General features: G+C 38.6%; 1 protein-coding gene across 1 annotated transcript; it reads left to right on the top strand.

Moving 5' to 3' along the window:
* The first annotated feature begins 3,851 nt into the window (after positions 1-3,851).
* Positions 3,852-24,059, top strand: LOC139978663 (uncharacterized). Its single transcript, XM_071989042.1, has 13 exons — positions 3,852-4,081; positions 4,775-4,828; positions 6,368-6,993; positions 7,452-7,514; positions 7,807-8,036; positions 10,009-10,090; positions 10,392-10,604; positions 11,462-11,571; positions 12,130-12,292; positions 12,881-12,952; positions 13,891-13,986; positions 17,328-17,640; positions 18,117-24,059. Exons 1-13 carry the CDS (start codon positions 3,985-3,987, stop codon positions 19,211-19,213), a joined length of 3,216 nt encoding a protein of 1,071 aa, XP_071845143.1. The 5' UTR covers positions 3,852-3,984; the 3' UTR covers positions 19,214-24,059.
* Positions 24,060-24,159: the final 100 nt, after the last annotated feature.

Raw genomic sequence — 24,159 nt, 5'->3', positions numbered from 1 at the left:
CGCTCCGCTTAGATAGTCTCCACACATTAGCCCCCCCAACAATTTTTCCGTTCCGCCGCGCCTGACATATATATCTCACATCTGTGTGTTGTTTATCAGGGGCGGGGAGGGGGGGGGGTGGGAAGGTGTTCGGCATTCAGTCATCAGTCAAGGTAATTGTTATATCGCATAAGGACTGTGGCAGAGACAAGAGATGTATGTATGTTAATGTACGATTCGTTAGCCAATCGATATGAATTTGTAAAATATACTCTAGTGGGGCAAACACTTTTTTGTATACTTGGGGGAAGTGGATGAGATATTAAGTCGCCCAGGGGGGTGGGTCTAAGAGAAGGGGTGTCTCCCGCTACCGCTTTGCGAAATTTGGATAGAATGGACGGTGCTTATGTGCAAAATGATGCTATATTTTGCTAATTTTGAAACACTAGTGATTTTCGACTGCTTTTTGTTGTTGTACCGCATACACATATTATATATTTATGGTTGCATGAGCCAATAAGGTAAGTTCTGTAATCGAGATGACAATATATCGAATATATATATATATATATATATATATATATATATATATATATATATATATATATATATATATATACATATATATTATGGTTAGATTAAAGGTTTACTTATGACGTGATATCCAATACATCTGCAAATAATGAACTTGTATAAGGTGCAGTTATCATTTCTCTTTGTATGACATAACCATCCCTAATCCACGATGAGCAATGTCCTACTAAAAGTATAGTTAAGTATAGTGCTATGAAAGACTTGTCCGTATAGCAGTCTGTATACCAATAAGGCCAGGTTCGTTATATATGGTAGCATATACGCCCATTAAAAGCCCCATTGATTTACACACTAAATCACAAAAGTAATGTGATCTCTAAGTCTATAGATAGAAGTTTTCACTAGCTAAACGCTACCCATCACCGGATAGCTGACAAGTTGGCCTTTCATGGCACCATCAAGTTTTCGTATTATTACCATGTAGATTTTTTGCTATCCGAGCCGGAAGTTTTCGTCACTTGTAAACAAACCTCTTCACTCAGTATAGTAAACAATTTTCCTACGCTGCTCCTGGGAGGCCTAAAGGGGTCTAAAATTGCCTCAATTGACCCAATTTTCTCACCACATGTACTTCCATTCATGCTCTTCAACATGCAAGCCACAAAAAAACTAGATCATGATTGATAACAGGTAAAAAAAAGATGTTCTCCTGCTGCTTTTTGGCACTTTTCCTGAACAGGAGAACAATCGAGTGGATGGATCTAATAGGAGTATGCCACCATATAATATGGTACGGTATTGTAATCAAACTATCAAAGAATCAAGATCTTAATCTCATTGCATTGTCCATTCTTATCTCGACAAGGCTTCCTCTGTTGTTATTGAAATTTCCAAAATGAGCATGGACACACACACAGTCGGTGATAAATGGAATTACAATGCAATGTGTCTGCAAATAGTTTTGGCATTGAAAACTATACAAGTATGATAATCTAAATGATAGCGTTAACAAACACCATAACTTTTACAGAAATCAGTTGCAATGAATAATATCCAAAAAAAAAAAAACCTGTCAAAATGTTTGTGGTTGGATGATTTCATGTTTAGACTTGATGATATTTAGCCTTCATCAAATCTTCAGTCGGAAGTCACGGTGGTGATTAAGGAATATTTAATTGTGATATACCTAAATGGGATAATATTTGTTATATCGTACAGCTATTTGCGGAAGGCGTTCATCACAGTTCTCCTCCATCGCATATACTAATGATGATGGTTGAGCTTAATATTAGTTGCTTATTTGACTCTTTGGTCCAATTTTCAATGAAACGCCGAAATTGGACTTTTGATATAAGAACTTTCGTTTGAAAAATATCATAATTTCGTCAACAAGCAGAAATAACAATAAGTTCAGAGTCGTGGTTAAACGATCACCTCGAAATTCGACTTTGTATGTCGAAATTTCGCAACAATAAAACCAAAGGTTAAAAAATGTCGTTATATCCTGCAGATAAAGCAATGGAAATTTGGAAAATAATAAGTCGACATTTTTTAATATAACATATACTATCGAAAAGGAAATCGAAATTTATTTTGAAATAAAATTGAGTGGAATTTTGTGCAATTGAGGGTCAAACTTTTGATACAGTCGAAACTTCGAGGAACAGTCCAAAATTTCGATGTCAGAATGACGTTACTTTTCAAGAATATACAGTCGAAGTTTAGAGATACAACATAATATACTGTCGCAATTCCGAGACTTTTTTTGTTGTTGCCATCTTTTATTCAAACTTTGAATGCAATGTACAATATTGTTTTTCCAATATCGTAAATAAACAATACCTATTTCTTAAATAGTGACTATATAATTGTGAAAATTAAAGTGATCGATTAACAAAGTATATAAGATAAATACGAATATACAATACACATTCCCAAGTAGCAGATAATAAAAATATTACTGAATTGGGATAAATAAACAGTGACCCTTAAAACCTAAACAATTCCGAGACTTATAAAATTTGAAATTTCGCAAAACATTCTTAAACCCATTCACACTATATACTTGGAGGTACGGTACAACTTTCTCAGGCAAACCGTTCCATTCATTCACAACCCTCCTAGGAAAAAAATTTATGCCGAATATAAGTCCTAATTGGTAACTTCTAGAGTTTAAGACAATGACCTCTGGTACAAATACTATTAGTAAACATGAAAAAGTCAGTTGCAACTCAATTGATTCGAAATTCAAGTTCGAGATCAAAATACCGCAGTAGCCGCCGGAAATTCCGACATAGAATGGCAACATTTCTAGGTCGCAACTAAATCATTCGAAATTACAATTGAGTCGTAATTTTGAGACATAAAGTCCGAAATTTCGACTCGTTTCTTGAAATTTCGAGGTAAGTTTTCATATTCAATTTTTTTTCGATTGGCAAAATCGCCGAAGATTCCGAGATAAAATGTCGAAATTTCGACTTCCTCATCTAAAGTTCAGACTGTAAGTAGAACATTTTCCAAAACAGATAGGCCCATAAACAACTTTACCATCATTAAATGCTCGAAAAGTTGAATTAATGAAATTACCCAAAACAAGATTTTAAGATATAAAGTTCTGTAAAAGTAGGAGAGCCTGACGTTTCGATCCTAGCAATATCTAAGTTCAGAGGCTGAAGGACCTAAAGTTGTAATAATTATCTATACACATATACAATCAACATAGGCTTATATAGGCACATAAGTAAAAAAAAAAATTATCTTGATAAACAAAAAAAAACTTATACTTCTTGATTGGAGTCAACGTTAAGAGACAGAATATTCGAAATTTTGAACAGTTATTAGGTAGTTCAAAGGTTGAGGTGAGATAAAATTTAGTGATTTCGATTTAAAAAGTCAGAAAACAGTTGTGGAATTTTGAGAGAAAAAACCAAATTCGTGATAAGCTAGTCGAATTTTTCATATTTTATGGATGAATCTGTGAAAGCTTCGTTCGTGGTTTTTTCCTCTAAATATCCCATAAGCATAAATCCATATATTCCTGACCTAAATATTGCTTTTAACACATCAAATGCCTTACAACTATTATAGGCTAGGATTTGCATCGCATATCATCCTGCGTATACTATTTACTACACAGGCACCAATATACGTCTTTCTGTGTTCAGTCCAACACAATCGGTTAAGTAATCGTTACTACGATTGGTCAATTCACTTTGAGCTTGTTACTACAAACCAATCAACAGAGCTGTACGAGAGCATGGTCCTCAGCTCCATTCGTCATTTTACCGCCAAGTTCAATATTTCGCGGATACTCAGTATTGTACTGTGTACGTACGTACGTGTGTACGTTCATCGATGAGTACGTCAGTAAAAATCATTAGCGAATGCAGTTAAGGTACACGGTTGTGGAATGTGAACTGGGTCCTTTGCTGCTTCTCAGTTTCAATTTCAGTATCATCTGTCTCTTATTACATGACAAATAATTTCATAATGATTGGTGAACAAATGGAAAATCAAGTTGTAACCTCTGGGTCTGAGAACAAGAAGAGGAGTCTTGATGTTGTTGCTGGTAAGTCTGAATAATACTAGTTAATACGATGAATCAATAGGCATAGGCTTGCCAGTTACATAGTATAACTAGTATAAGTTGGTGCAAGCCTAGCCTAGGCACCAGGCCAAAATACACTGTGGACTCTTAACATTATTATTAACAGTTTGAGTCATGAGACCTGACTTTCGGCTACCAAGTACTGTTCTTCATTAACTAATATTACCAAGATGTGATGTTAGTATGCAAAACTGGTATTTGGTGACTTTCATGACCACTATAGGCTAGTACTATTTGTAGTAGGTCCTGGGAATAGATCACCTGACCTACTGTGGGCTAGCTCTGGCATATAGTCTAGGCCTAACGTTATTCTATGGCCTAGGCCTAACATTGTGCCTATAATTTTGGTACTAGTAGTAACATGACATCACATTACAAACCATCAAACAAACACTATGGATTATGGTCCTCTTTTAATTTATGTTAGTTGTTACTGTAGCTGAGGATTTGCCTATCGCTATGGACTAGGCTTAAGACAAGTATTACCAAACTTAGGTGAGTAACAGTTCTTAGTGTAGCCTATGCTAATTTGCTATATGTCATTGTCAGCCGGGTTCTGTATATTGTTAATTTGCTTTATCAATCATGATCACAATTTGACCATCATTCATTGTTACAGGTGTCATTAAAATTGTGTTTCAACTTTTGTTTCAGGAAAGCAAAAGACCAAGGAGTTTCTATCACCTCCAGCAAAGAAGATGAAGCAAGGTTTGCTTGCTTTTTTCATTATTTGTTACTCATCTTGAGTATCAATAACCAGATGGAATGATTCATAATTGCATTAATTTGACTAACTTGGTATGGATTAAAGAGTAGTGAGAGATGGGAAGGTATATCATACTTGCTCTAAGCCTATCCAACCTGTTCTTTCTTTGTTGTGCTCTAACTTAGGCTAGTGCTCCAGGATGTCTCGGCTATTTATAGTTTAGTAGTCCGCAGAAATCACATCAATGAACCCTCATTGTCAAATGGTGATGTCTGATGTGTAATTATGACACATCTTGCTTGATTCTTTCAAGTATGGAAAAGTGCTGCTCAACATTTTTGGGACTGTTCCATTAAATTTGACATGGGGGGGGGGGGGTTGGTCAACATGTGAGCTGTCCAAGAGTACAAAGGTCAAGTTTTGTTGCACTGAAAGTGTTCAAATACGAATGCGGAGATATTGCTTAGGCTTCATAGTACAGTGTACACGTGTAAAAGTAAACGAACGTTGTTAGTTGATCAAAACTTTCTCGGGCAGGAATAGTAACAAATTTTCACCAAATTTACACTTAAACATATCAATAAAAATATCATTAAAAGGGAATATCACCAAATGATGAAATTACTGAAGACTACCTGTATACACATCCCTTTTTTTTCTTCCCTTTCATCAATTCCAATAAAAATGTTAACTGAAAATGGAGGAAGATGTCAGTGATTTTTTACAAATTTCCTGACTGGGTAGTAAAGGCTTGGACTGGGGAGTCATTTTTTTCGGTCTGGTTCACAGCAGGATACTTGGTTGATCAGTCCATTGCCACTTGTAACTGTTTTTTAAATCACTGGAACTTGGAAGTTCATTTGCCAGTGAATATTTTTCTTGCTGATGTTGATTGTCCTCCCTCCCATCTCTCTCTGTACTCTACAGGATTGTAAAGACCACAATGGATATACTTGCAGACTGATTTGTTTGTCTTTTCTACATTTGCTTTGAATAGCTAGAAACTATACTTAAGTCAAGTTATTCCTCCCTAATCTAGAATCCTATGAGGACTTGAGGAGTAAGGAACGCAACAATTTGATTTCCATGGAAACAGATGTGACACTTGAAGTTGACTTCTGGTACAGAAGCCTGTAAGATATCAGAAATGCAACCCCATGCCTTAATATATGAGAAAAGCTGCGGCTCTCGAATTCTAGATTCATTGCTCAAGGACTCACTTGATGTAATGAAGAAAGCAAGCTGTGGCACAGGTGTCCCTTGAAAGCTTGAAATTTGCACAATCCGGTCCTTCTTTCTCAGTTCCTAGAAGCGGCTAGGCCAACTATGGCATGCTCCTTTTCAAGTGACTGCCCACAAACAGTGTACTTATGTAGATAAACTTCCAGGAGCTGTTTCAATCCCTTTCAGAGATAATGACTTCATAGAGCTTTTCCCTGAAGTGGTTTGGTTTTGTCTTTCAGAATGCCCTAAGTCTCGTAATTGATTTGATAACATTGACTTGATCGTAGGTAATCTTGTTTTAAATGATCTTCTTTCAGCTCGTTTGCCCTTTGCACCAAAGAACAGCCAAATGACCATCGTTCCATCGGTGTCTCCGGCTTCCAAGAAGCGGAGAGTGAGCTCGGAGGAGATCTGTTCACCCTCCTTGAAAACCGGCGGAAGCAAGCCGAAGAAGACTCCCACGAAGGCCAGTGCCACCAGCTCGCCAAAGTCCGTAGGAAAGCCGTCTCCCATTGTGATCATCGTCGACGACGAAGAACAGGTGCCCACGAGTTCCTCGGAAGCAGTCACTCCCGCACCGAGGGCCCAGTCCCCTTTCAAACCACCTCCCAAGTCCAGCTCCCTGGATGGATTCCTGCAGACCACCCAGCAGCCCCAGGTCTCGACCTCAGAGTGCGTCATCTTCGTGGAGGATGAGGAGGATATGGAAGACTGTGCAGATGAACAGCATGCTCTGAATCAGAGTCAAGGAAGTGAGAATTTAGACACTTCGAAGGCTTCATCGGCAGGATCGGTAGATTCGGCGAGCGACGGGAACGAAGATAGGGTAGACGAGGTAACGCAATCCAGCGACGGCAGTCAGGAGGAAGACTCACCGGAATCGGAGAAAACATCTTCCGGCAGTCCGTCTGCCATCGAGGAAAAGGGCAAAGGAAATAGAGGGGTGTGTATTTTGCTGATTTAAGAAGCAAGTTCTGCATTCTGTGTTATGAATTGACAACATGTATAAGCTGTAATAGAATAGTATATTAATTCTAACATTAACAAACTCAGCTGCACTATTTACTGAACGTATGTTAAGATTGAATTAGGTTCATATTAAAAATTGACTAAGAGGGAATTTCTGGATCCCTTGGACTAAAGTTAGAAGCTTTGCTGGCACATAGGGCTAACTCAGTCTCCTCTAGACTTGGTTCATTGCTAAGCTTTGACACGTTTCCTTGAACATTCACGAATTCAAACAATGAAACGTCATTATTTTTCCAATCTAGCCTGTCGTGATGAAGAAAGCTGATGTTTAGGGATCATTTTGTGGAAGTTTGGCTAGAATTGGCTGAACTTGACATAAAGCCATACCTCATACATGTAATATGTTTTCTTGCATGTTTTTTCCTTTGATAGAAACCTAAATCAGAAAAAACTTTAGAGAAAGAGAAGGAGAAGCAGAAAATGCGAGCGGAAAAGGTAAGTCCAAGAGACCGGTTTGTACTCTCAAACTCTTCGTTAATATTCTCTCAACGCTTTCCTCGATTGTAGGCCTACCGATGTTATCTCACACGCTCTCAGATGGTGGGGTGTACAATAAAGTCAATATTGTCATCGGCTCACAGCTGAGGTGCTCAATTTTGCCAGTGGTGCACTCTTCCATTGATCATACAAATGTGTTTGTTTTTCTCCAAAATGTTAAATTCATATATACAGTATATACCAGTTGAGGTTTTAATTGAAATATTGACTAAATTTTTGTGTAAAACAGGCAAGAATTAGAGAGGAGAGGAGATTGAAGCTGGATGCGGAGAGGAAGGAGAAAGAGGCTCAGAAGAAAGAAATACAACGTAAGAGACAGCTGGAGCAGGAGGAGGCGAGGAAGGAGAAGGAAGCCAAGAGGAAAGAGAAGCAGATGAGACGAGAGAAAGAAGAGGAAGAAAAAGAAGAGAAGAGGAAACAGAAGCTGGAAGCTAGACAAAAGAAACAGGAGGAATTAGAGTAAGTACAGTATCATCACCATGGTAACTATGTGGTGATCTTTAACCCACTGGCAGCCTTGTTATCTGTGGCTACTGGTAACCATGTGAACTCGACCATGTGGTGATCTTTAACCACTGGCAGCCTCGTTAACTGTTGGCTACTGGGTATCATGTTAACTTGACCATGTGGTGATCTTTAACCACTGGCAGCCTTGTTAACTGTGGCTACTGGTAGCCATGTTAACTCGACTATGATGTGATCTTTAACCACTGGCAGCCTTGTTAACTGTAGCTACTGGTAACCATGTTAACTAAACTATTTGGTGATCTTTAACCATCGGCAGCCTCGTCAAATGCACATGGTTATTGGTAGCCATGTAACCACTGTGGTCTGGCTCTTTGAATGCCACTGAGAAGTGAAAACCTTGTTACCAGTGAAGCCAGGCGCTGTGTATGACATAACCACTGGCTTACTTACGAACTATATAGGCCAGCTATGTGGGTACAGTTATCACTATCAATAACTTCTAAAACCATGTTACCAGTGAAGCCAGGCGCTGTGTATGACATAACCACTGGCTGACTTATGAACTATGTAGGCCAGCTATGTGGGTACTGTTATCACTATCATTAACTTCTAAAACCATGTTACCAGTGAAGCCAGGCGCTGTGTATGACATAACCACTGGCTGACTTATGAACTATGTAGGCCAGCTATGTGGGTACTGTTATCACTATCATTAACTTCTAAAACCATGTTACCAGTGAAGCCAGGCGCTGTGTATGACATAACCACTGGCTGACTTATGAACTATGTAGGCCAGCTATGTGGGTACTGTTATCACTATCATTAACTTCTAAAACCATGTTACCAGTGAAGCCAGGCGCTGTGTATGACATAACCACTGGCTTACTTACGAACTATATAGGCCAGCTATGTGGGTACAGTTATCACTATCAATAACTTCTAAAACCATGTTACCAGTGAAGCCAGGCGCTGTGTATGACATAACCACTGGCTGACTTATGAACTATGTAGGCCAGCTATGTGGGTACTGTTATCACTATCATTAACTTCTAAAACCATGTTACCAGTGAAGCCAGGCGCTGTGTATGACATAACCACTGGCTGACTTATGAACTATGTAGGCCAGCTATGTGGGTACTGTTATCACTATCATTAACTTCTAAAACCATGTTACCAGTGAAGCCAGGCGCTGTGTATGACATAACCACTGGCTGACTTATGAACTATGTAGGCCAGCTATGTGGGTACTGTTATCACTATCATTAACTTCTAAAACCATGTTACCAGTGAAGCCAGGCGCTGTGTATGACATAACCACTGGCTGACTTATGAACTATGTAGGCCAGCTATGTGGGTACTGTTATCACTATCATTAACTTCTAAAACCATGTTACCAGTGAAGCCAGGCGCTGTGTATGACATAACCACTGGCTGACTTATGAACTATGTAGGCCAGCTATGTGGGTACTGTTATCACTATCATTAACTTCTAAAACCATGTTACCAGTGAAGCCAGGCGCTGTGTATGACATAACCACTGGCTGACTTATGAACTATGTAGGCCAGCTATGTGGGTACTGTTATCACTATCATTAACTTCTAAAACCATGTTACCAGTGAAGCCAGGCGCTGTGTATGACATAACCACTGGCTGACTTATGAACTATGTAGGCCAGCTATGTGGGTAATGTTATCACTATCATTAACTTCTAAAACCATGTTACCAGTGAAGCCAGGCGCTGTGTATGACATAACCACTGGCTGACTTATGAACTATGTAGGCCAGCTATGTGGGTACTGTTATCACTATCATTAACTTCTAAAACCATGTTACCAGTGAAGCCAGGCGCTGTGTATCACATAACCACTGGCTGACTTATGAACTATGTAGGCCAGCTATGTGGGTACTGTTATCACTGGCATTTTCTTTAAAAGCTGTTTATCCAATTTGTATCTCTTGTAGGCAGCTTAATGCAGAGAAGAAGAAGAAACTTGAAGAAAAACAGAAGCAAGAAGATGAGAAAAAGAAAGAAGAGGAAGAAGCTGTGAGTTTCAGATCTATGTTGTTACCTTGGTAATGAATGAGGATGTCAGTGTCATTAATCAATGAATGCTAAAGGGAACAAACTTTGTACACACCTTCCTCTCCCCTCCCACTCCCCGCTCCAATTGTACGAGCTGAATAATGCCTGCTCTCACACCATTGTGAAACAAGAAAGTACAAGTTTAGTGCATTTTATAGTGAATGTTTATATTCATAAGGATTGAAAGCTCATTCACATCAGTAATAATGCTAAAGAATATTTTACTGTTTCATTTTCTTCTCTTCTCTTTGTTTTATTCTAGATAAAGAAAAGCCAGAAACAACAACTGCTCTTCAAAAGTTTCTTCAAGAAACCCAGCCCAGACTCCACCCCAACTACAACTCATTACGAGGACTGCGGTCCGTTCGCAGCATTCCAACTCCGCAGAGATATGGTTATAGCGCCGACCATTCGCACTAAGAAATTTCTAGCCGAAGAGGTGAAAGAAGAATTTGACAGGAACTTCTCCAGTCAGGTGAGTAACTCAAAGCACACCATTATAATAATGTCGGCCCGGGGGGGGGGGCAGTTAATACACATCGCCAAGCGGCCACATGTGTTTGTGAGAGTAGCCGAATAGCCTATAACTTAGACGTCACGTCAGGTGGCTATCTGACTTATTTAGCTCATTTTGGATGTCTTTACAAAGTGGGAGGCCAATTTCAAATGGGAAAACGGTGCATTTCTTGTGGTGACCCACCCATCAATTGCTAAGGCGTAAACTCACCCAAAGATATACTTCTTTGTTAGTAATGAGAACTACCTGTACACCGACTGATAAATTGTAAAACAACAACGCATAAATATTTATCAAACCTTTTGTGACAGGAAGCTTACTGTCCGATTCAATCAGAAACATGAATACTTGGCTTGGGACCCTTTGGTGAACGCTTGGGGACTAATTTCTCTAGTCAGGACCCATAGTTTGGGAATCATGGCTCTTCTTTAGTACACTGTAGGTGCACTCCAAACATTGCCAAACATAAACAATAAAGAGAAGTACCAAAGAGAAGTACCAATTGATCAATTCTCTCGCTGTGAGAAGGTTTAAAACAGAAATAATTGAATATAATTGATAAACTAATGATTGTTTGTATCAAAAGTTTCTTCAGCATGAAGAAGCAATGAAAGTCATCGCCACTGAAAGCTGTTAAAAGTTGCAAGATAGTGAAACAAAAGATTTGTAGATCATTCAGAATTAATTGTGAAAGTAGTCAGACGATCTTGGTGCAGAATTTTCACTCTTAAAGTCATAAATAAATTTTTTTAATGCTTTTGGTGGCCGAACCTGACCAAGAATACATTAAATTTTGGGGAATTTTTTTCTTGCAGAGTACAACTTTGCATTACCTAACTGAGCTTTCATCTGGACAAATCAACATCGGTCGATCCAGCAGAACAAAAGGAAGTCGGAGGTCAATGAAAGATGAAGAGCAAGACGAGTAAGCCAAGATAAAATGAGGAAAAAATTAAAATTGTCATATACTGCCGAGAAATCTCCATGATCATTTTTTATTGTGTATGATATAAATGAAATTGTAAATAACATGGACTTCATGGTGTATTTACAGCCCCACAAGTAGTCCTGGAAGACATCATTGGACCCACCCCACTTGCCTTCTTTGGCATTTGTGATCCGGCCTCAAATATCTTGGTGATATTTACCACTTTTTTTTGTATAGAATACTTTCTGGGGAAATCATCTTAATTGTTTATATATGTATTTTACAGTGACATGAGATAAAAAAATGGAGAAGGGAGTGCAAGGAGCGGTTCCTTGAGCAATGTTTACTATAATTTGCACAATTCGTTTAGACTACTAAATAGGTGATTTCTATGGTAGCCTACAGCAAGTGTCGACATTTGTGTCGACATTGTATGCAATTATTGTAACAGTCTCTACACTCGGTCCAGTTTAATTCAAACTCATACTTTGGACAGTCGATTGCATTCGATTACCTCTCATTTCACGAACACTCTCTCGATTTCTCCTTTTGTAGGAACGACTCGGATATCGAGGAAGTTCCATCGTCATCTTCGGAGGAGCTAACCGCCAAGGCCAAACTTTTACAATTCCACGAGAATCATCGCCCTCCTTATTTTGGAACTTGGAGAAAGAGGAGTGTTAGTGTTACTGGGAGAAAACCCTTTGCTAAAGACAAGGTATGGTCCTATTTTTAGCTCCTGTCATTTTTTCTTCAGATCATTTTTCAGATTTTTGTTTGAATCATATTTTTCCATACATTATCGTGCAATTTGTAAAGTAAATGATAGAGATTTTGCCTGCATCAGCCAAACCAAGATATTGTTTTCTTGGGCATTGGTACCATGTAGATATTCTAAAAAAGTGACAATTTTGCAGATAGAAACGATTATATATTTAGTGTGAGACGTCAGTTCAAAAGGGACTTTTTGCTTTTCTAGAATGTTGAGAAGTAATTTCGTTGAATTTTCATAGTACAACAGTACCTAAAGATGACTGTTCACAAAGTTTCAACCAGCAAACTTGTGCAGCATATGTATCCATGGCAACAGAAAAAGTATTCTTGAAAGGTGCACATGTGTTCCAAACAAATTATTTTGAAAAGGTGTTGCATCCAAATTTATGAATGTGAATGGCATATGATTGCACATTCCAAAAAAAACATTTTAAAGGGTCAAGATTTTATCAGAAAATATGGTAAGTTTGCTGCAAAGTTTGTACTCACTTTGATTTTAAATTTTTTATTGTCTTCTTTTCATTGTTTAAAGGATCAACTAGACTATGAGGTAGATAGTGATGATGAATGGGAAGATCCTGGAGAAAGCCTTTCAGATTCAGGGGTAAGTCACAAGGTCATTCAAGAAATACAAAATGATACCACCCACTGCTCCACCCAACTCCCTCTTGTTACCCCCTCCCATCTTTTCACACCTTTCCATCTCATTACTTCACTCCCTTTCCCCAACCCACTTCCCCCTCCAGCTTTCACCAGATACCCTTTCACCCCACCCCTACCTCCACTGCCAAGGATTTTGAGGTGGCCCACGTAAGCTCATTTCCTGATGCTGTTAATTTGACGCAACAGAAGGAGACAAAACTTGGGAGTGACTCAGAAAGCAACAAGGTGCAACTTGTATAGAAGTGTGAGGTCTAAAGTAGTGAGAATGCAAAGCTTCTATGACAAATATTTCTGTAAATATTAGAAATGTGAGGTCTCAAGTAAGGAGAATGCAAAGCTTCGGTGTGCAAAATATTTCTGTAAATCTTAGAAAATTGAGGTCTAAAGTAAGGAGAATGCAAAGCTGCTAAGTGCAAATATTTCTGTAAATCTTAGAAATGTGAGGTATAAAGTAGTGAGAATGTAAAGCTTCTGTTACAAATATTGCAAAGCTTCTATGACAAATATTCCTGTAAATCTTAGAAATGTGAGGTCTAAAGTAGTGAGAATGCAAAACTACTATGTGCAAATATTCCTGTAAATCTTAATACTTTTGTAGAAAGTATTGTATTACAGTTATGATGGGGTAACAAGTTTGCAGCCATGAGGACATGAGTTTGGGAGACCCCCTACCTTTTGAAAGGTTGGCAGAATGTAGCACAACTAGGTCGAAAGTAACTTTATTGCAGACCCCATTGTGTAAATAGACTGCTGTTCAATGCTCACCTGCATTTGTTGTTGACTGATTCAATTTAAAAATCGTTTGTAATAAATAAGTGCATGATTGTAACCCTTACTTCATTGCATAGCAACCGTTTTGTTCCTATTTTATTTCTACAGACTGAAGATGAAGATGACAATGATAGCGGAGATGAGTCGGACGATGGCTTCTTTGTTCCTCACGGTTACCTCTCCGAAGACGAAGTGGAAGGAGCAGTAAGTCCTTCTTTAACAATTTTGTTTTTATCTGGACCGATTTAGGACTGGTCATCTGATATTTATATTAATAAACTTTATGCGACAAAAAGAGGACATGTAAGGATAATGTGGGACAAAATGATGTGAGCTAGAATGTGACTTCACTAACAAGTAAAAGTGTCTGAATATGAAAGACGTCCACGTGTGAAAGCATTCGATCTCTCGAACTGCAGGAAGCCAGGAAAAGATATGACCGGAAAAAAACATGTAGACCTGGGAGTGAACCCGGAAATATTAGAGCCCTAGGACAACTTAAAATTCATGCGTGACAAATTACAATTACAGAATGAAAAGTAAGCATGAATTTGTTAACAGAACATATTCAACCAAAGCATCTTACACTTTCATAAGACCAGATTTGCTGAACTCGTTTACAAAAACTTTCATTCTGAAGAAGGGTGGGTGGGGGAAATAGTGTGGTTTAATATTATCTTTTAACCATCCAAGGCGAAGCAGACCACTTTCTGTGGGTTTTACCGTAGGCGACTTGTATATTTACGCTTTCATACTGTATGATACCAGCTGACTTCTTCTGGCGACACATTAGTATTATTTCTACTATTCCTCATTAGTCCCTTGTCTACTAATCCCCTTACATCTTTCTCTTTGTGTTCACCCTGCTCATTAACCTGTCTGTATTCTGTGCGTGTTTTTGTCCCTTCTGTTACTGTTACTTGTCATTTAGCCTCTGAAGAAGATCCTGCTAGGATCGAAACGTCAGGCCAACTTACTTTTACACATTCCTCATTAGTAACAGAAAGAGGTGAGGGGGCTAGAGATGTGATGAAAAGTAGTCAGTGAATGTACCCCAGAATATTATAGGCAAGAAAATAGAGTAAAGGGTATATCAAGAAATACTGTGAACACTGAACACACTAGTTATATACTGACAATGCCAAAAACACAGACAGACAGATTGGCAACATGCCACAGACAGACGACTCAATTTGGTAGATCGGGTTCTAAGGATAGAAATATTCATTAAAGGCATTGAAGACTCGCCCCAAACCGTGTGCCGCATTCTGAAACAGTTAACTTTCCTAAATTTAACTAAAACTTAAGTGGACTTGTTCACATTGGTTGGATATAATAATAAGTGGAGGGAAAGCTACTTTCCTTTATATATAAGTGAAGAGGACACTCGTTCGAACAAAAATTGTTAAAAGCAGAAGAGCCCCTTAACGTGTCTTCATTGAATATGGGAAAGTTCCCAGGCAAATTAACAAAGTAAATATGGAACATGTCACTCTTCTAAATTTCTAAAGTACAAAGTTTCTAGTAAGTTTCTATATATTGAGATATATCACTTTCACATCCTGGTTAGATCATAATATTTAATCTCTAACTTCTAATTAATGTTTGGTTAAAATTAAACATAGATGATTGATTTAAAGGGTTAATAAGCCAGCCATCTGTTCAATCACTCATTCGAGGAAGTGTTTTGACTTGCGTTTCTGAACTGTATGTCGGAGACGCCCATCGCAAAATGTATAATTAATTCATGTTTCTTGTCCGTGTATGATATATAGGCTAAAGGTAATATGATAATAATATTCTATGGTCTTTCATAGTTCTATCTAAAATTGAGAAGAAGTTCAACCGCCACATTTGTACGCTTTTCACTCTTTTTGACTTGTATTCCCATATCATGATTGAAAGTTTAGTCATGTATGAATGCTGATGATAATGCGTGGCTATCATAGGGATTCATACATCATTATACTGTTTGTGCAGAGTCAGGGAATAATTTATTCAGTATCGCATCACAAAATGCCATGTAAAATGGTCCAATTGCTATGCAAATGCAAAGATGTATAGCAGTTTAGCATTGTTTTATTTTTACACAGCAACCATAGTATTTAACACATCAACCATAGTATTTTACACGGCAACCATAGTATTTTACACGGCAACCATAGTATTTTACACAGCAACCATAGTATTTAACATGGCAACCATAGTATTTTACACGGCAACCATAGTATTTTACACAGAAAAACAATTTTATAAGAGAATAGATTCAGAGCCTTCAAAACTGCTACACAAAATTTGAACACTAAATTTTTCCCTCAGAAGTTTATTATTTAATTGTGACCACATTTGCAAAACATCCAATCTTAACCGGTGTGAAAGGCCAGCCCCATTATGAAACAGCTAGAGTGCCATCTTGTAGAGTCGATGTGAACAGTGATTGGTCAATTGCACTCGTCACTAATTACTGGTCATCTTACTAAACATCAGCTAATTATAATCACAATTGTGGATTGAAATATTGCATTAGTAAAGTACTGAAGTATGCAAAAACAATTCAATCAAAACATCCAACCCCCTCCCTCCCACCCCCCAAAAAATAACAAATTGCAGGCTTATTAGGCAGCTGTAATATTTATTTTCAGACTGCCTTTTCGTTGCATTTAGAGTGCGCTGTAAGACTAACAATTTTTGGTCTGCTCTTCGTGCAGGTGGTCAAAGGCTGAACTGCAACACACATGTATTAGAACGATGGTCAACTTTCACGACAGGCATAAAATCCGATTTTTTTTCGATATGTTCATTCTTCAAAACAGAGTGTGTTTTCTGTCGTACATCAGTGGGCAGGGAAAACAAACATTCAAGCTTTCGGGTGTGAGAGATTTCTGCTAACTCAGGACTTTCATTTCCCAAAAGATGCCGACCGTCGTCATTTTAGTTGGTCAAGTTTTTCGTTTTTTATTCTCTACCAAAATAACATTATGTACAATAGCTGCTTCAGGGAGAGGTGTAAATGTCAGTTTGTTTTGCTATATATATATATATATATATATATATCACAGGGACTGCTTCAAGAAATGAGAACAAAGAAAAAAACTGGGTATAAGGCATTTTCAGTATGTGCGCCCAAGCTATGGAATGCCTTTGCCGAATTCAATACGTACCTGCGCAAGCCTTGCCAGTTTTAAAACATCGCTGAAAAACATATTATTTTAGAATTGCCTTTGATGTTTGAACTGTACAGTATTTTTGTATCACCATAGCTTTAATGTAATTTTCTATCCTATTATAGGTTTTATGGTGTATACCTTTTAGGCGATATTTCTCTACTATTTGCTTTTGAATGTTTCCTGTATTTTAAATGTTTCCTGTATATTATTTGTTTCAATTCCTGTAAAGCGCTTCGAGCAGCGTTGCTGATGAACGCGCTATATATTATTTTTATTATTTATTGCATATATGCAAGCAGGGTTTAAAACATTGATATCACTGATTCGATACTACCATCTTCCTCTCCTTCCTCTTCTTCTTCATCTCCGTGTCAACAGGAAGATGACAGGGAAACCTGGGAGAAGAGAAGAGCTGCAAAGGCCAAGGATTGGGACCGGGAGATGAGAAAGAAGACGGAAGCCCTGAAGACTTATCTCATCGGCTGCGTCTGGAGGAATTCAAAGGGCAGCTCGGAGAGAGACAGGAAGGCACTGGAGTGTTTCAAGGTGGTGCCGTTGGTCAGCATGCCCATCCTCTTGACCGGAGTCGCAAAGTCCGGGAAGGATAAACAGACATCGAGTCGGACGTCGGGGACGAAGGGAACACAGATACTGGCCGTACACAACAAGATCAGACCGGTGCCGAAGGAAGGTAGGTGCTGGGCAGCGTACCAGAAGAATTGGTTGCATTTGTTGTTGTTTTATTGATAAAAATGTGTAAATTGTATGTAAGGGAACACAGATGTAAGGGAACATAGATACTGGCCGTACACAATAAGGTCAGACCTTTGCGGAAGGAAGGTAGGTGTTCGGCAGCGTACCAGAAGAAATGGTTGAAATTGTTGTTGTTGTTTATTGATAATGTGTCAACTTGTACACCTATGGTAATAGCTACTAACTGCTTCTAATTCACAGTCAAGTGCAGGTAGTAATGTGATTGCTTTTTGCTAAAATGATAAGTTAATAGATAATACTAAGGGTCTGAGAATGAACGTCACTGTACATTCTACATTGTGCATTTGGTACATTGCAGCTTCGCTCATCAGTGTTTTGCCCCTGGGGTGTCCGATAACATTCCCTGCTTCTAATTGTTTTCATTCATTTTATTGATCCCTTTCTACTGTATAGCCATGCCTGATCTGATACGACTGGTCCACGGCAACATCGCTGGCATCAAAAGCCTCTGTCGTGAATTCAAGGAGTTTTGGAGACAGAAACACACCGATCCTCAGTCTGTGACTCAGCAGACCGCAGGCACACCTTCTAAAGCAGACGTCACCTTGGCAACAGGACAGACCGCAAGTACCCCTAAGAGCACGACAGAGAAGAAGACGGAAGAAGCTATCACACCCACCAGGGCGTTTTCACCCTTATTTCGCTCGGCTGAAGATTTTGAAATTTCCAAGCGCCAATTAGAGAAGAAGATAACCAAAATTGCTGTCCGAGATAAAAGAATCAGCTACTCCAAAATCTGTTGGTACGTCCATGATCACATACTCACGGAGTTCAATATGGAGTCTGCTCCCATACCTTCGACTTGGAAGTTTATAACTCGGAAGCCATTTGACCCTAGTAAACCTAGAGCAACCGCCCAATCAGCTGCAGCGTCCAATAGCCCGTCACAAAGTTCCCCGTCGTCAGCAGGGATCGTCGGAGGGAAGGGATCGACCCAATCAAATTCAACTACCTCCAAAGGTGGCATACTGGCTATGCTGTCCCCTTCAATTTCACCTAGAGTGTCCTCACCCATACCTCTTCAGGGGCAGATGGTCCCCACGCAGTCTGCTGCAGCCACTCTCAAGTCCCTCGCGGCATCTTCCAGCGCCGCACAATCAGCCGGTCACATTTCAATTCTCACTCCCCAATCGTCACCGGTAGTGGCGACGATCCCACAGCTGACACCAAAGTCCCGAAAGGCTCCGTCTCAAGAACTGCAGACACCAAAGTCCCGAAAGGCTCCACCTCAAAAACTGCAGACAACACCTAACACGAAGACGGATCAAAGTCAACGAGTGCAACCGCACCAAGTAGCCGCTCTCAAATGGCCATTCACGATAGCCAAGAGAGCATCTCCATCGTCGGTCAAGCCCGTAAAGCGGATCGTACCCGTCGCGCTGACACCGGAACCTACCCCAGAGAAACAGAAAAGTATACCTTGTGATGTCGTAATGACCAACAGTGTTCAAAATGATGACTCGGACAACGACTGTATGATCATCGAATGATTCGTTTAAATTATTCACAACCGCCACCATCCTTACATCCAAACCAGTCACAAAATTTAGGAGCAAATATTTTCCTTTCCATGATTCTGTTGTGATCGGGTCCTCTTCTCGACGATTGACAATAACCGCGATTATTTTCTGTTGATATTGTCAACTTGAAAGCTGTATCTCCAAGTAGTCCAAGTGGTCTTTCATAGTTCCATGAATTTGTACAATAGAAATGAAATATAGAAACATTAACTTCATACTCTCGCTTAAAAATAGCTGGTGACTTTGAGAAGCTTTAATCGGAAAACCGTATTTAAGAAAAGCAAAGTTTAAAACTGAAAATTTAGATGCTTCTACAAACAGTTTTTGAAATCCGCAAGAGAATCCAGGTCTTATTCATGACATATTAATATGAGTGATTGTTTCGAGAGTGTAGGTATGAGATGAAACAAGTCCCTAGTTGCACACCCACTGCAATTTTTTCTGGTCTAATATTTGTGATCTAATATCTGCTACTGGATGAATGGTTTGACGTGAAAGAAGAGAAACTATGACAAGGTATAACAGGTAGTTGAATGGGAAGTAAATATTTGTACAGAATTGTTTTTATTATTTTTTTTTTATGATAGTCTTCTATACTAATGTTTTTCTTCATAGTTAGCACAAAAACACAGAAGAAACATTGGTACTATTTATGTTACCTATTATGACCTATTTAATATTGATCAGGCTGTAAAATGTGAGAATTTAATTTTGCATAGTAGTAAAGAAAATCAGTCAAAATTATTTTGAATATTAAACTAGCATATATTATAAGGATAGTATTGAGGACAATTACGAACTACAGTAGCTACTACCGTAAAGGTTATATATGATTTATTAACGTTTTTTTTACTTGTAGAGGAATTACCCTTTAAATTTCATTAGTAGGAAATCAGTACTGCATCCACATTTTTTAATGAGTTTTCAGATATATCATGATGCTGGTTCAGACCCTCCAATAAATTTATCCTCGGACATGGAGGAGGTATGTTTCACTAGAGAATAGATGTCTCTAAGAGATGAAATCATTCTTAGGTGGGAGTTAAAAGCTAGCTGAGGTTTGAACCCTAGTAAACATAATAATGACTTTCTCGGGCAGTACTTAGTGGGACTACTGTGTTTAGCACTCAAACTAGTTGACAGAAAGCTTGATCTGTAACTCAAACTTTTACTATTTTGTAGGGCTTTAACATATCAACATCTCAATAGTAAATTCTACCCAAATTATTGCATAGAATTTCACCTCATTGCATTGAACTTTGTGTCTCGACAAAATGCAAAATGGTTGGCATTAAAGAAGTCTTCACTTAATAAATGTATACTTTGGTGACCATTTTTAGTCACACTAGCATATTGAGCGACGGGGAAGTTTGAGAATGCCACCTAGACTCTTTCATCCAAAGCTATCATTTCCACATCTCATTCCAAGGTTTAAAGGTATTGAAGGCTCGCCCCAAACCATGTGCCGCGCTCTGAAAAAGTTAACTTTCCGTTGCCTGCAAGTGCAGTTTTATTCTTGTTGCTACAGAATGCAGACAGTAATGAAACGTGATACCTTGTTATCTTTAGCTGGACCTGAGATGTCCATCGCTGTATCGTTTGTATACTGTGCTGTGGGTATTGACCGTAGCTGTATGTATTGACTGTACAATAGTGTCTAATTACCAACGGCAGCAAGCTGATTGTGTATTTTCTGGGATCGATGGTGGTGTCTAACACTTCTGTACACTTCATTCGAAACTAGGTCAGATTACCAGCATGAGACGTTTCTTTGTGCGCGAGCCTTCACACCCTTTAAAATGTTTTGACTCCTGCCTTTTGTGAAATACAACTTCTGAGAAGCAGCAGTGTCTTACACCCGGGCCCTAAAAAAAAAACCTAAATCCATTTGTTGAGCTACTTGCTAATATCCGTTCTAGGACTAAGGTCATATCAAGACGAGTTGGCTGTGATGAAAATTTCTAAAGCTATTTCTCTAGTGTAAACTTATTACAATTACAGCTGCATTTAGGGGGTCATCTGCTTTCTGTAAATAAATCGGGTACCATCCGAACGATTCTCTCCTCGATTTCGGTGTAATCAGTCTGACGTGCGAAAATACTTTTTTGTTGCTTTCAGTCATTCTTTGTGCACTTTGCCAAATATTGAAGATTGTTGAAGTAGTCAATCTGCGTTGCTGTGACGAAGAAGTATGATCTATATTGAATTTTCACCTTATTTTCGATATGAATTTCTCATGTCCCCTCACAAAGGTGCTGCCCATTCTTAGCAGGTTGCAGTATTTGCCCATTTCTGCGTTCCTCTTCCGTTTTGTATGGATTTCAGGAACTTTGGTTATGGGATTTCAATGGGGGTCAAATGTCAGTAAGGAATGTTAGCACAGACTTGCTTTCTCAAATTTCAGAGTTGTTTAAAGTTGATAGAAGCTTGCAGGAATAGAAATTAATTCCTACTTTTTTTTTTCGTTTCAACTATTTTTTTTAATTGTATTTTAGTTCCTCCTTGGGTTGGTTGGTTTAATCAAGAACTTTGGTAATGAAAGCATTTTCACTATCAATATTTAATAACAGTTAGAAAACCCTGGTTATTGAAGTCATCTGCAGACCCTAGCGACATAACATACTATGAATGCAGTCTAGCTGATTTTTGTTTTTCTACTTTTATTTTATATGTGTGTGTGTAACCACACTGAGTGTAAAAGATAGTACCTAACATGTATAAATTAAGTTACCCTTTGTTGTGTTTTATACATATCTGGTTTTCTGTCAGGATTTTGTTAAATACCACCAAATAATCATCAAAATCATTGAAAATATCACAAACTATCTTCGTTTCTTTTCTTGTGGTGTTGCAGTTTGTTTCTGTGTAAATGCTAAGCACTATAATTTTAATAAAATTTTTCATTTATTTAATTGTTATTCAGATCTCAACAAATAATTTGTCACATACAGTATTGATTTTACTTCTGAGGCAATATCAACAACATAGGGAGGATGACTGGATCCATATCTTCATTTTAAAGGCATTGAGACTCGCCCCTCCCACGTGCCGCTCTCTGAAAAGGTTAACTTTCTGTTGCAAGTGCCGTTTGTTAGTGTCGCTACAAAATGCAGACAGTAATAAAACGTGATACCTTAATTGTTATCTTAGCTGGACCTGAGATGTCCATTGCGGTATTGTTTGTATACTGTACTGTGGGTAATGACCGCAGCTGTATGTACTGACTGTACACCAGTGTCTAATTAGTAATTACCGACGGTAGCAAGCTGTGTGTGTATTTTCTGGGATCGATGGTGGTGTCTAAAGGCCCGGTCACACTATACCGATTTTTTATCGGAATACTATCCGATTTTGCCGGAGGAATCGAAACAGCCAGTTTTTCGTTCGGGTCTTCTAGCCACAGTGATAAAGGACCTGATTTGCTATCTGTTGAGCCATTCCGATTTGGAATAGTCCTCTCCTAACTTTTGATATTGACTCCGTTTCCTTTTATCGGATAGCTATCCGATTTCTCTTCCGATTTTCATCGTTTTTCGATGTGACGTCACTTCAGAATGAAGTCCGTTCCAGAACCCCCTAGATTTGGAGTAGGTATTCGAATATTCCACTGCATTCATTACATTCACTACCACAAACCTCACTCTTCGGCCTAAAATCGGAAAAATCGGACCATATGCCGATACAAAATTGCTGTAGTGTGACCGGGCCTTAACACTTCTGTTACACCTCATTCGAAACTAGGTCAGATTACCGGCAGTAGACATTTTTTCTTGCACAAGTCTTCACATCCTTTAACACATGGACTATCCTATCTTTTGTCGCACCTGATTTCGAGACAAAATAATTTTTACCAAATGACAAGGGATGGTGCTTCACTTTCAGCATAACTCAGGTGTTCATTCCATTTCCAAAAATGAAAAAGGTTGTGATGGAAATTCTTGCAAACAGAGTGATTTTTCACAATTTTAAAGTGTAACTAATGTTTAACACATGATATGACAAATGCGTTAGCTTACATTGCACACTGAAGCACTTATCCTACAGCTGTGTAGACATTCATTATTGATTTACAATATGTGAAATCTGTCCCAAATGTTTGGCCTTTTGTAAATATCATAAAAGTTGTAGTGTAAATAATCATTTTACATAGTAAGCTGCCAAAATTGAAATCTTGCATAATTGTGAACGTTGGTTCAAAAAGTCAAGCAGGTTATCGTGTTGTTTGCTCGGTGTGAACTTGTGGTTGACAAAGAGGGACACGCCTTGTCGAGTTTTGCAGTACATGAGCTATTAGTGATTATAGACTCCCCCTTCCCCAACCCATCTGGGCCCTGAATGATGGAAACACAAGGCCAGTGATTTATTTTGATCAAATTTCAGTCTTGGTTTTGAACACTACTACGCAGTATTTGATGAATTCTCCGATAACGCACAAGATCAGATTAAAGGTGTAAAAGAGGTTGCAGGGACAATTCTTCTTTGGGGTGGGGGTGGGATGAGGGAAAGGGAAGGGCAGGGATGAAGGACCGAATTCATTCTAGTAGTCTATATGTTAGTAATACTGAATCACATTTCTTAATATCTACGGTGAGGAAAGTCCACCCAGTTTTGTAAACACTAATTAATACACCGCTGGATCGTTTTTCTCATTTATTTTTCTATTTTTTTCTTTTTTTGCTTCATGATATAATAAACACACTCACAGCAGTAATAATTGTCATCTCTCTAGGGGGAAAAACATCGAAGAAGAATAGAGAAAGAAAATAATCACAGAGAAGAACCGTTTTTTTTTTTTTTTTTTTTTTTTTTTTTTTTACAGGCACACTTGATCCCAACTAAAGCCGACAATTCTGAGCAATTAATACTTAGATAGCCATCATCATCATCATTATCACCCGGGGCTGGTTGCCATCTCT

This window comes from Apostichopus japonicus, chromosome 13 (assembly GCF_037975245.1).
Source record: "Apostichopus japonicus isolate 1M-3 chromosome 13, ASM3797524v1, whole genome shotgun sequence".
Taxonomy (NCBI): Eukaryota; Metazoa; Echinodermata; class Holothuroidea; order Aspidochirotida; family Stichopodidae; genus Apostichopus; species Apostichopus japonicus.
The sequence above is the reverse complement of the archived record's forward strand: the minus strand, read 5'-3'. Positions and strand labels throughout refer to the sequence as shown.